The following is a 14,237-nucleotide window of genomic DNA, read 5'->3' as shown; positions in this document are numbered from 1 at the left end:
CATGAAGATCAGTATCAAGTTTATTCTTATCAAAAGTTACGGCCTTTCAAAAAATCTTTTATTGAAACACTATAAAGCAATAATATCAACAACAGCTGTCCGTAAGACAGCGAGCTTGACTTTTCTCAGTGCTTGACTCTGAATTAGAGCTTTGCCAGTAAAAAAAATTCTAAGTTAAAAAGGGACATAACTCTGTCAAAACTCAAATCAGAGTTATGGGAATTGTGTTCCCTGGTGTAGACTTTGATAGTAAATAACTATTTTGAGTTCAAGTCAAAAGCTTTAACAGTAACAGAGATATTTGACTTTTAACAAAAAATTCTAAGTTAAAAAGGGGCATAATTCTGTCAAAATTCAAATCAGAGTTATGGAAATTGTTTCTCCTGGTGTAGACTTTGATGGTTAATAAGTATTTTAAGTTTCAAGTCAAAAGCTTTGACAGTAACAGAGATATTTGACTTTATCAAAAACTTTAACCAAAAATTCTACGTTAAAAAGGGGCATAATTCTGTCAAAATTCAAACAAGAGTTATGGGAATTGTGTCTCTTGGTGCAGACTTTGATTGTATACAACTATTTTGTGTTTCAAGTCAAAAGCTTTAATAGTAATAGAGATATTTGACTTTATCAAATTTTTTTTTAAAAATTCTAAGTTAAAAAGGGGCATAATTCTGTCAAAATTCAAATCAGAGTTATGGGGATTGTTTCTTCTGGTGTAGACTTTGATGGTTAATAAGTATTTTAAGTTTAAAGCCAATAGCTTTGATAGTAACAGAGATATTTGACTTTATCAAAACTTTAACCAAAAATTGTAAGTTAAAAAGGGGCATAATTCTGTCAAAATTCAAACAGAGTTAGGGGGATTGTTTCTCCTGGTGTAGACTTTGATAGTTAATAACTACTTTAAGTTTCAAGTCAATAGCTTTGATAGTAACAGAGATATTTGACTTTATCAAAAACTTTAACCAACGGGGACGCCGACACAGACACAGACACTGACGCTGGGGCGAGTGCAATAGCTCTACTTTTTCTTTGAAAAGTCGAGCTAAAAACCATCCAATCAATACCATAACAGTTTATAACATGCTGTTATGGTCATTCGTTTGTGCATTCCATTTCTCTTCATTATTCTCTACACATCTTCTTTTGATTTTGTTTTTTTACCTAGTTTACTTAGTGGTATTGCTTTCCTTTTATTCTCTTCTTATCTAATCAGTTATGTATAATTCATATGACAATTCTGTCACAACATTTTTTTCTTTCTGATTTGTTTTCCTTGTTTTCTTATTTATTATTTCTCCCTTTATGTCTCATCAAACAAGAGGGCAAAGATGGCCCTAGATCACTCACCTGTGTAACACATCATAACAGTGTAAAAATGTTTTACCTAGTGATTTCATGGAGACAAATATTCTGACCAATTTTCATTAACATTGGACCAAAAAATGTGGCCTCTTGAGTGTAAACAAGCATTTTCTTTGATTTGACCTAGCTACCTAGTTTTTTACACCACATGACCCAGATTCGAACTTGTCCAAAATTTCATGAAAACAAACATTCAAAGTTTCGGGAAGACTGAAGAAAAAAAAGTGGCCTCTAGAGCAGGGCTCCGGAAATTTTGATAACTCAATCGGTCCGAAACGAAAATCCTGACATCAGCGCTACCCCACCCACCGCATTCCCAATATTACATATTTTGTAAAACGTGATAGGGTAAAGAAATAAGCATGTCATGCATTAAAACTGAGTTACCAGTCACCGCACGTTACCATACAATGAAGACAGTTATTCAGTGTTATGTGTGATCGTTACTTTGTTTAAATTTCGATGTTTTTCCGAGGTAATACAAGGCATTGACACCGTGTGCGTAACTAGTCTAAAAGCCAACGCACGTGACTTCAATACCGTATACACGGCAGATACTTTGTGATGTTTCCTCATTCTTTGACGGAATTCTATAAAATACAATGCGTCAAAGTGAGTTACACGACACATATTCTCTGCTAAACAGCCTCAGTATTTAAAGAATACTCTGCCACGGACCGAATGTGTACGTTATTTGAACGCTGAGATCGAATTTCCTGCATGTATAGTACCAAAACGTCACGCGGGTTGGCCACGGATATTTCATTTCACTTACGTTGTACTTCAATAAGCAACTACATTTTATAAAGTTATATGTTCTCTTCTGATGTAAACAAAATTTCATTTTGAAACGTTTTTTAAAAGACCGATTTGATAAACAGTGCCACTCCGGTTTTCTTTATCATTCGTGGTTGCCCGTCCATTTTTTTTTGTACAGTCGGGTTGCAAAGACAATTTTCTGCATTTGTTTCAACTAGAGCCCCAACAAATGAATCATGTAATTTTTTCAAATCAAGTAATTATAAAAATTATTTTTACCGGTTTTCCGTATGATGTCTCATTAAATCAAAGACCTATAATGTACAATTATAGCTCTTTGATTAAATGCAGCGACCATTTGTTTGTTACCGTGATCAAACATAGCCTTTTGAAATAAACCATCTGTCGGATTCTAAATAAAAGACGTGGATCCCCGTCGAAATGATTTGGATCCAGTCAGAAACGTTAGGAAACCAGTCAAAAATGTTTAATACACCGCAGTCGGCTGTCTGCAAACATTTAAGGATGTGCCGCACGAGCACTGATTGCGTCACGCGCTAATTACGGACCGATTATCAAAGTGACAATCAGAGCGATTGACACGTTTATTGATTATCTGAAGGTGCGACCAACAATTTCCTACTTGGCAGGTGATCGTGTATTGAGATATAAGACCGAAAATTATACTTTTCTCCATTTTTACGGGACCGATTTTTTACGTTTTTTCACTTCACGAATCGGTCTGAAAAGTCAAAAATCGGTCCAAAACCGACAAACCGGCAAATTTCCGAAGCCCTGCTCTAGAGTGTATACAAGCTTTTCCTATGATTTGACCTTGTGACCTAGTTATTGATCCCACATGACCCAGATTTGAAATTGTCTAAGAATTCATGATAACAAACAATATGACCAAATTTTATGAAGATGGAATCAAAAATGTGCCCATAGGATGTAAACAAGCTTATTCTTTGATTTGACCTGGTGACCTAGTTTTTGACCCCACATGACCCAGATAAAAATTCAAACGATATTTCATGAAGACAATCATTCAGACCAAGTTTCATGCACATCAAATGAACAAGAGTGTTAACAAGCTTTTCCTTTGATTTGACTGGGTGACCTAGTTTTTGACCACATATGACCCAGTTTCAAACTTGGCCTAGGAATCATCAAGATAAACATTCTGACCAAGTTTCATGAAGATAGGATTATAAATGTGGCCTGAAGAATGTTAACAAGCTTTTCCTTTAATCTGACCTTATGACCTAGTTTCTGACCCCATATGACCCAGTTTCAAACTTGGCTTACATATCATCAAAATAAACATTCTGACCAAGTTTCATGAAGATAGGGTCATAAATGTGGCCTCTAGCTTGTTAACAGTCTTTTCCTTTAATTTGACTGGATGACCAAGTTTTTGACCTGACATAACCCAGGTTGGATCCAGGCCTAGAGATCATCATGATAATCATTCTGTGCAAGTTTGTATCAAATCATAGCATAAATGAAACCTCTATATGGCTGAAAGGGCCAAAATAGAAAATTTTGCTGCTTTCAGGGGCAGAAACTCTAGAACCCATGATAGAATCTAGCCAGTTTTCCAAAGGAACTGAGATCTTATTGTGACTTAATTTGTGTGTAAGTGTGGTTAAAATCATATATAAAATGTCACTTCTATCGTGTTCACAAGGTAAAAATTACCAAATTTTGGCTCTTTCAGGGGTCAATCAGGGGCCATAACTCTGGAACCTATCATTGGACCTTATATATTCATCATGGAATCCAGGATTTATTGTTGTTGAAGATATTTTGCAAGTTTGTATCAAATCAAGCCGTAAATGAAATCTCTGTATGTCTGCAAAAGCCAAAATAGCAAATTTTGGCCGTTTAAGGGGCCATAACTCTGGAACCGATGATGGAATCTGACCAGTTTTAGAATGGAACTGAGATATTATGCCAATAAAAGTTGTGTGCAAGTTTGATTATAGCTGATTGCAAAATGTGGTCTCTATCGGGTTCATAAGCCAAAAATGGTAAATTTTGGCCCTTTAAGGGGCCATAACTCTGGAACCCGCGATGGGATCTGACCAGTTTTCGAAAAGAACCGAGATATTATGCCCATACAAGTTGTGTGCAAGTTTGATAAGAATCAAATACAAAATGTGGCCTCTATCATGTTCACAAGGAAATTGTGGAAGGACGGACGACGGACGAAGGGTGATCACAAAAGCTCACCCTGTCACTAGCTAAAAATGTAATAGCCATGCAATGTTCACATTTTTATATCAGGTGTTATTTTTTCTTTAGTCTATTTCTGTTATTACATTATGTGACATAATAACAATATTATTTCTTTAAATGTAATCCAACACTTTCCCATACTTCTTTTACACAGGAGTTTTTAGGGGTTTTGTGCGCAATTACAAAAATTTTTTATACTTTCACCACTTGCACATAATTTTATCTTATTTTAATCTCCGTTCATTGTACTACTTGCACTCTGCATTTTCTCTTATTCCATCATTATGTAAAACTGCTTAAAATGTCCTTCAAAAGTTGCAAAAGTTTATAACAAAAAAGGGAGACAATTAAAAATTTATTCAACACAGTAAAGGGCCAATGAGTCAGTGGCATAGCATTAAGAAGAATGGTGAAGATCCATCAGTCATGTGATTAATGAAAAGAAGTTGTTTAAAGTTTCTCTGTTTTTAGCCTACTGTCAATGGAGTCAAGTCAAGTCAAAGCATTTTGAACAAATCTGAATAGGGTCCATGCTAGGACGCTACATACCAATATCTGGTGCGACTTCAACCAGTAGTTTCAGAGGAGATGTATAATAATATATTATAGACAAAGAATGACTATGAGTGCCAGGCCATCTACTAACAGTAATACCTCATCTCTGAACAAATTTCATATAAGCTTAAAAGGGAGATAATTTGAAAACCATTCAAAGAATAACTTTGAATAGTTATTGTTCTTGCACACTGCATATCAAACAAGCAAACAATGAATTGGTATCCCCCGCCGAAAGGGTTTGTGGTGAGGAATGGCAAAAAAATATACCCGGCAAAAAGTTAAGGCTGTTATGAAGAAGCAAATAATTTCATTAGTCAATATCGTTTTAACAGAAAATGAATGCTTTTTTTTTTGGGTGTGGCGGGGGGAGTGAGGGGCAGCGGGGGTGACCGGGTGAGGGTACAAAACTTCACATGTTGATTATAAATATTGATGGAAAAATTGGGGGTAGGGGGGAAGAGGGATGCATGATCGGGGTGGTGGGCATGGCTGAGTGGAGAGTGAGTAGGGGAAAAGGTACAACTTTGCATGTTAATCAAATATTCATGGAAGGTTTGAAAAAAATAAAAATAAAAAGGAATGATTTTTTTTTTTGAGAGGGGTGGGTGTTGGAAGGGGGAGGGGGAGTGACAAAGGTAAGTTGGTGACCAGGTGTGGGTACACAACTTCACATGTTTATAAAAAATGTTCATGGAAAAGAATGAAAGAAGTTTAATGAAATTCTACCAATTAGTTGGTTTGTTATATACAAATCTGTGGATTTTTAAACAATTACAGGGCAATAACTCTAAGGGAAACTGAATCCAAACAAAAAAAATAGAGCTACTTTTGAGAAAAGCGCATGTCTCCCACAACTGCCTAATCATCTAAACACTAAGTCAGTGTTTATATACTGTTTAGTCACAACAAATATACCTTTGAAGAGTAAAATGCCTGATTTTCAGTAATTCAAGGGCCATAATTCTGAAGTGCCTATACCAATTTTGCTAGTTATCGAACCTGGGAGAGGAATTATGGTCATACACATTTTGAGTTTGGTGAAGATCTGATAAAAAATGTTTGACTTGGAGTGCGGACAAGATGAATGGTTTTTGGTGCATGTTTGAGAATGAAGACTTCAGCATTTTTATGAGTCTAGGTGATTCATTAGTTATTGTCAAGGGCCATAATTCCGAAGTGTCTTTACCGATTTGGCTAGTTATCGAACTTGGCCAAGGTCTTATTTGCAAACACATTTTGTTCGAGTTTGGTGAAGATCGGATACGAAATGTTTGACTTAAGAGTGCAGACAAGATGAATGGTTTTTGGTGCATGTTTGAGAATGAAGACTTCAGCATTTTTATGCATCTTGGTGATTCATAAAGTATTGTCAAGGGCCATAATTCCTAAGTGTTTTGACCGATTGAGCTAGTTATCGAACTTGGCTGAGGTCTTATGGTCAAACACATTTTGTTCAAGTTTGGTGAAAATCGGATGAGAAATGTTCGACTTAGAATGCGGACAAGATGGATGGTTTTTGGTGCATGTCTGAGATTGAAATGTTCAGCATATTTATGCATCTAGGTGATTCATAAATTATTGTCAAGGGCCATAATTCTGAAGTGTCTTGGCCGATTTAGCTAGTTATCGAACTTGGTTGAGGTCTTACGGTCAAACACATTTTGTTTAAGTTTGGTGAAAATCGGATGAGAAATGTTCGACTTAGAGTGCGGACAAGATGAATGGTTTTTGGTGCATGTTTGAAAATGAAGTCTTCAGCATATTTATGCATCTAGGTGATTCATAAATTATTGTGAAGGGCCATAATTCCGAAGTGTCTTGGCCGATTTAGCTAGTTATCGAACTTGGTTGAGATCTTATGGTCAAACACACATTGTTTAAGTTTGGTGAAAATCGGATGAGAAATGTTCGACTTAAAGTACGGACAAGGTTTGTGACAGACACACACACACACACAGACAGACTGGAGTAAATCAATATGTCTCCCACACCACTGTGTGGTGGGAGACATAATTAAAAAATTGACGGGCATCATCGCAGTATGCTGGTTCATGTTTATTTCAAGTTGTATGAAATTGTACCTGATAGTTACTGAGAAATGGCTGTAGACGGACATTTTTGGGCATTTTTCATTAAATCAAGGGCAATAACTCTAAGGGAAATTGACACATCCAAAAAAAACTTGACAGGCATCATCACAGTATGTTGGTTCATCTTTATTTCAAATTTCATGAAATTCTACCTGCCAGTTACTGAGAAATGGCTGCGGACAGACATTTTTGGGCATTTTCCAGTAAATAAAGGGCAATAACTCTAAGGGAAATTGACCAATCAAAAAAAAACTTGACGGGCATAATCGCAGTACATTGGTTCATGTTTATTTCAAGTTTCATGAAATCTACCTGCTAGTTACTGAGAAATGGCTGCGGACGGATGGATGGACTGACGGATGGCCAACGCCATTTCAATGAAAACATTTCAAGATAGAGTTACGTTTTTTGCATATTTGCATGTCTTCTGTGCTTTTAGAGTATTATTCAGGACGAAAGTCTGAAAAGTGGACAGACTGACCGTCAGGAGTAACACACAGAGAACATAATAAGATGCACATGCTTTATGGAGCATAAAAATAACACTTTTTCCTGGTTGAATATCCCACAAATCATCCTGGAAACATTTCCAAGCAGTTCAGCATGGGATTTTCCGAATATATACAGATACTGTTATACAGGGGTAAACCAGTATGACATGTGCCCCCCACATCCCTTATACTGATTGGCAGTAAAATTGCCCCCTTGTTCTGCTCAGCTTATTTTACCACACTTCAATTCACTAGGTTTGCTAAATTTATCAGAGATTTGTGTATAAATGACAAGATATTGCTGAACAAAGACATGAGGGTCATGATGGCCCTAGATCACTCACCTGAGTTACGCTGCTTGCATGAACAGTTTTGGTGGATGGTTATGTAAGAACAAGAACTGTCTCCATAGGATGACACATGCCCCCGATGGCACTTTGAATGAATAGTCATGGCCGATATTAGAGTTTAGGACCTTTGACCTACGGACCTGAGTCTTGCGCGCGACACGTCGTCTTACTGTGCCACACATTCATGCGTAGTTATTTTAAAATCCATGCATGAATGACAAAGATATGGACCGGACATGCCCATCATTGCACTATCATGAAAAATGACCTTTAACGTCTAAGTGTGACCTTGACTTTTGAGCTATGGACCTGGGTCTTGCGCGCGACATGGCGTCTTACTGTGGTACACATTCATGCCAAGTTATTTGAAAATGCATCCATGGATGACAAAGATATGGACTGGACATGAATGCACTATCATGAAAAATGACCTTTAACGTCTGAGTGTGATCTTGACGTTTGAGCTACGGATCTGGGTCTTGCACGCGACACGTCGTCCTACTGTGGTACACATTCATGCCAAGTTATTTGAAAATGCATCCATGGATGACAAAGATATGGACCGGACACGAATGCACTATCATGAAAAATGACCTTTAACGTCTAAGTGTGACCTTGACCTTTGAGATACAGACCTGGGTCTTGCGCGCGACACGTCGTCTTATTGTGGTACACATTCATGCCAAGTTATTTGAAAATTCATCCATGGATGACAAAGATATGGACCGGACACGAAAATTGCGGACAGACCGACAGACCAATCAAAAACTATATGCCTCCCTTCGGGCGCATAAAAATGTCTGTGAAATAATACTGAAGTAGTGCCAGTGTTTTCGGACAAGAAAATTATAAATCAACTAAATAAATATGGGCAGGTAATGTGTATGTGTGTGTTGGGGGGAGTGTGGTAATAAGATGAGGGAATGATGTGATATGACAATATCAAACAAGAAAATCTTTCCACCACATATCAAACAAGAAGATTTTTCCACTACATACATACAAGGAAAAGTGACCATACACCCAAGTGGCCATTATTTAATGAAGCAGAATAATTTGTTCAATCTTCATAAAAGGTCACCAAAGAAACATTTAACTTAAAATTGTTTTAAAATTGGGCCTGCTGTTTCTGACAGTAACATTTTTAATGTTTCAAATATATACATAAGGGAACAAGAGTGCCAGACTGTCACAAAATACGCCCGTCATCAAACTTGGCCTTATTTCAAGGGCCATAATCCAAGAATGCCTGTTGCAATTTGACTGGTTATCAAACTTGGCCAAGATATTATGCCCACAAACATTGCCAGCAAGTTTGGTGAAGATCAGATGAAAAGTGTTGGACTTAGAGAGCAGACAAGACTAAATTCACTGAATTCACTGTTTTTCGAGTAATTCAAGGGTGTCTGGGACGATCTGGCCAGTTATCGAACTTGGCCGAGATATTATGCCCCCAAACATTGTCAGCAACTTTGGTGAAGATCGGATGAAAACTGTTCGACTTAGAGAGCAGACATGCTTTGGACACTGACCGCCCACTGCCGCTGCCCGCTGCCACCACATAATACACCCCGCTCTTTCAGAGACGGGCCCATAAAAAGTGACAACATACCCTGGTGGCCATGTTTTTTGACAAATCAAAATAACTTGAACAAGAAACGCGGCAATGCCACGAAACCAGGTTTTCAACACTTTTCATAAGAATAAACAAGAGTGCCAGAATGTCACAATATACGCCCGTCACAGCAAATTTCTTTACTCTAGCACCTGTATTTGCAGATGTAATTTTAATTTTGTGGTTGTTTAGTAATCATTGTAATTCTTTTGTTTTTCTAAGTCCACAAAAAACTCCTTACCAGGTAGAGATACCTTAAAATACACCTAAAATTAGAAAGTAACAACTATGTTGTACCACAGAAAAGTGGTCTTGGTTTTTCCCTACGGTCAATTAAAAAAAAGTTATAATATAAGTTATTTATAGTAACAACTAAGGGAAGTTAATCTTAAAAAAAAAAAAAAAAAAAAAGAAAAAAAAAAAATTGTAAGTCCACACAGAAATCCTTACCAGGTAGAGATTGGTCAAAATACACCTCAAAATTGGATGTAACATGCATGTTGTACTACAGAAAAGTGGTCTCGATTTTTCCCTATGTCTAGTAATGAAAAAGTTACAATATAAGCTATTTATAGTAACAACAAAGGGAAGTAATTCTAAAGAAGGGAACTGCGCAAGACACTTCGTCTCATGATGTTGTATAATTGTGCCAAGTTACATCAAAATCCCTCTACGCATGAAGAAGATATGCTCAGGACAAAGTTTTCATTCTTGTATACTTTGACCTCTAAGTGTGACCTTGACCTTAGACCTAGGGACCTGGTTCTTGCGCATGACACTCCGCCTCATGATGGTGAACAATTGTGCCAACTTTCATCAAAATCCCTCCATGCATGTAGAAAATATGCTAACCCTAACCCTAACCTAACCCTAACGCTATTTTTAGTAACAATGACCTTGACCTTGATCCCAGAAACCCCAAAATCAATCCCAGCTACAACTTTATATAAGTTTTCTATTCACCAACTTTCATCATGATAGCTCATTCGTAAGTTAAGTTATTGACCGGAAACCCTTTTTCTATTTTAAGTAACAGTGACCTTGACCTTGACCCCAGAAACCCCAAAATCAATCCCAGCCTTTGTCTTGATATAAGCTACATACATACCAAGTTTTATTCAAATATCTTTACCGAAACAAAAGTTATTGACCGGAAACCCTTTTTCTATTTTAAGTTACAGTGACCTTGACCTTGACCCCAGAAACCCCAAAATCAATCCCAGCCTTTGTCTTGATATAAGCTACATACATACCAAGTTTTATTCAAATATCTTTACCGAAACAAAAGTTATTGACCGGAAACACCAGTTTGACGCCGCCGCCGCCCGCCCGACCGACATCTACCCCAATCTTATAACTCAGGTTTTCAACCCTGGTTAACAATCTTGATAGAAGGTCACACAAAGACCACTTTGTGAAAATATTTAAGATCCGGCCAGCAGTTTCACATGAAAAGATTTTTAAAGTTTCCACTATGTACATATAGTGGAAGTGACACCTCCTCTGACGGCCATGTTTTTAAGCTGGACAATCTGGTAAAGGGTCACAGAACGACCATTTAAGTGGAATTATTTTTAAAATTGGGCCAGCAGTTTCACACAAGATTTTTAAAGTTTCCACAATATACATACAGGGAAAAGTGAACAAACCCCCTGGCGGACATGCTTTTTCATTTATAAGAATGATTTGAACAGTCTTGGTAGAAGGTTACATAAGGACCATTTGTATGAAATTATTTCAAAATCAGACCAGCCATTTAGGAGAAAATGTAGTTTGAGATTTTTTTCTATTTTTAGCTCTGGCAGGCCCTATGTGCAACTAAGCAGAACCATTTGAACAACTTTGGTAGTGGACCACCCAATGAACATTCAGGCCAAGTGTCATCAAAATCCATTAATTGGATTTGGAGGAGATGTTTTTTTAAAGAAATTGTTGATGAAGGAGGCATGCACAGACACATGACAGACACAGCATGATCACAACAGCTCACCATGAGCACTTATTCATGCTCAAGTGATCTAAAAACTTACATCTCCTTGAAGAGGTTTTTGTACTGGGTGTCTCCTGTATGTTTCTGAGTGAGGAAATAGTCTAATCTCTCTATAAGCTCTGCTTCAACCTGTAATTACGAAACACATCTTTTATTACATCACTGTAGGTCATGTAATGTGGGCAAAGTTTCTGTTGTTTTTTGTTTTTTTTTAATTTGAAATTTGGACCTGTCTCTAAATACAAAAATAGAAAATTAAGAAAGAACACCATTAATTGTAGAAATTAAATAGTTAGGAACAAAAACAACTTCATTCATTTCTGATGTGAAATGAATTCTATTGTCTCAATCAGACACACACAGTAACTTCAGATGAAGGTTTCAGGACTCTGCAGCTAAGACATGTTTACCATTAAAGCCCCCTATAGCGAAGAGCAGTATTAAGGTAGCTGCCACGTGGCTGAGGCAATATATATCTTAAAATATCTTTGTCTAAAATAGATTTTTCAAAACTACTGTATATGCACTATACCTGTTTGAAGTTTCCATTCTGTCTCTGTTCCCATTCAATCATGTCAAATATAACTGGCAGGGTGACTTTGCGGACATCCACCTCAGGAACCAGCGTGAGCTCCAAGAATGGCCCTATCATACTAGGTATGAAGTCTTTCTTGTGTACCCCAAGTGCATGCCACAATGTCTCCACCTGAATGCCCATCAACACTCTCATGTCCTCGTACCTAACATACAACATGAAATAATACTTCATATCACAGCTGTTAAGTCCTGCCCGGCTTCACATGCCACCTGGTCTCCATCTGCAGCCCCATCAACACTTGCACACCCTTGTACAAATAATTGTCTTTAACACATTTAATTTAGTAAGAATATTCATTCCTTTACCGGTAAAATGATGTATTTTTCCAAACACTGTAATTCTTCTAATGAATGACCATTTGATATGAATATAGCTCAGTTATCTATTAGGTTAGTGATGATAAGTCAATGAACCCGATCATTATTGTTAAACAGAGCAACTAGTCTGAAAGATTCCAACTAGAGCTGCTTTTCAGAAAAGCGCATGTCTCCCACAACTGCTTAATCATCTAGACTGGCATTTCTTCTCCATTATGCATCTGAGTCAACCATGCACCAAGACCTGTATCACTGGCATCAGTATTTTCGGTAAATCAAGGGCCATAATTCCTAAGTGCCTTGGCTGATTTGGCTAGTTAATGAACTTGGCTGAGGACTTATTGCTAAACACATTTTGTTCAAGTTTGGTGAAGATCGGATGAGAACTGTTTGACTTAGAGTGCGGAAAAGATTTATGACAGACGGACACACAGACTGACAGACGGATACACACACAGACAGGATTAATTCAATATGTCTCCCACCACAGTGGTGTGGGAGACATAATTACCAAAACCTTTTAAGTGATCAAAAATATTGTACTGTTTCATAATCATGTGAGATTTTTTCATTCATCATACACACCTATCTCGGACTTTCTGAGCTTTCACCTCGGAGTATCTGTCAAGCTGAAGACTAGGCTGTGTAATAAATGACACTGCAAGCTGGAAATAACTCATCCATACCTGAAGTAAAAATCACTTAATAGTTATTTAACTCTGAGCAAGAAAATATGCAACACTCTGTTTCATTTCTCTAACAAGACAGTGTAATACTCCAATTTGTACAGTGTAATGCTCTACTTATATCTTTAGCAATGAAGTGTAACATCTAGCAATACAAGAGCTGTCCGCAAGACAGCATGCTCGAATTTTCTCAGTGCTTGACTCTCAATGGGAGCTTTTCCTGTAAAGACTTTATAAAACTTTAACAAAAAAATTCTATGTTAAAAAGGGGCATAGCTCTGTCAAAATTCAAATCAGAGCTATGTGGACTGTTTCTCCTGGTGTAGACTTTGATAGAGAAATAACTATTTTAAGTTTCAAGTCAATAGCTTTGACAGTAACAGAGATATTTGATGCTATCAGACAAGCAAAACAGCACCAATTATATAACAGTCTCCTCTGTATATCACTAACAAGAAAGCTTGTAATTAACTATCCATGTTTAGTATCTGTAACAAGAAGATATGCAACACTTATTTTTGTGTAATTTTCTGCAGTATGTAACTGTCCACTTTCTATAAATATAAAGAATGTAACACACTTTTTTTGTATATATAACTAGAGTGTAACACTCTACTTTATCAAAACTCAGCTTTGTATGTTTAACAAGAGTTCTTGTTTTTAGTTCTGCAACACTTATCAGACTCATTTTCTGGCAATTAGAAAAATTAAATACCCATCGGCAACATGTCCAGCCTGCCAGCTGTAAAAGAAACACTAACATTTATGATACTAATTGGAGGCAACAGAACTGATTGCCGCAAACATTTCTGTCAAGAAATTTAAGAAATTCTCCGTCCATGGCTAAGTTACAGCCCAGACAAGAGAAACTGCATCAACTTTTGACCTTTGACCCCTGAGTGTGACCTTTACCTTTCAACTACTTAGCCTGACACTCAGACTGTCTCACTGAAGCAAACATTTGTGCCAAGTTATTTAAGAAACCCCGATTCCATGGGTGAGATACATCCCGGACAAGGGAAACTGCACAGTTTTAACCTTTGACCTCTAAGTATGACCTTTACCTTAAAGCTACTAATCTGGTTGTTGCACAAGACGTATCATCTTATTGAGGCAAACATTTGTGCCAAAGTATTTAAGAATCTCTCAATCCATGGCTGAGTTACAGACCAGACAA

General features: G+C 37.1%; 1 protein-coding gene across 1 annotated transcript in view; it reads right to left on the bottom strand.

The window, feature by feature from the left end:
- LOC123529857 (dedicator of cytokinesis protein 3-like) overlaps nt 1–14,237 on the bottom strand; it is a 213,829-nt gene that overhangs the window by 63,839 nt on the left and 135,753 nt on the right. The window contains exons 36-38 of the mRNA XM_053520723.1: nt 12,960–13,060; nt 11,992–12,199; nt 11,500–11,588 (exon numbers count right to left, since the gene is read on the bottom strand). Coding sequence (XP_053376698.1) covers nt 11,500–11,588; nt 11,992–12,199; nt 12,960–13,060 — 398 coding nt within the window. The remainder of the gene's footprint in view (nt 1–11,499; nt 11,589–11,991; nt 12,200–12,959; nt 13,061–14,237) is intronic.

This window comes from Mercenaria mercenaria, chromosome 13 (genome assembly GCF_021730395.1).
Source record: "Mercenaria mercenaria strain notata chromosome 13, MADL_Memer_1, whole genome shotgun sequence".
Classification (NCBI taxonomy): domain Eukaryota; kingdom Metazoa; phylum Mollusca; class Bivalvia; order Venerida; family Veneridae; genus Mercenaria; species Mercenaria mercenaria.
This window is presented reverse-complemented; position numbering and strand designations above follow the sequence as displayed.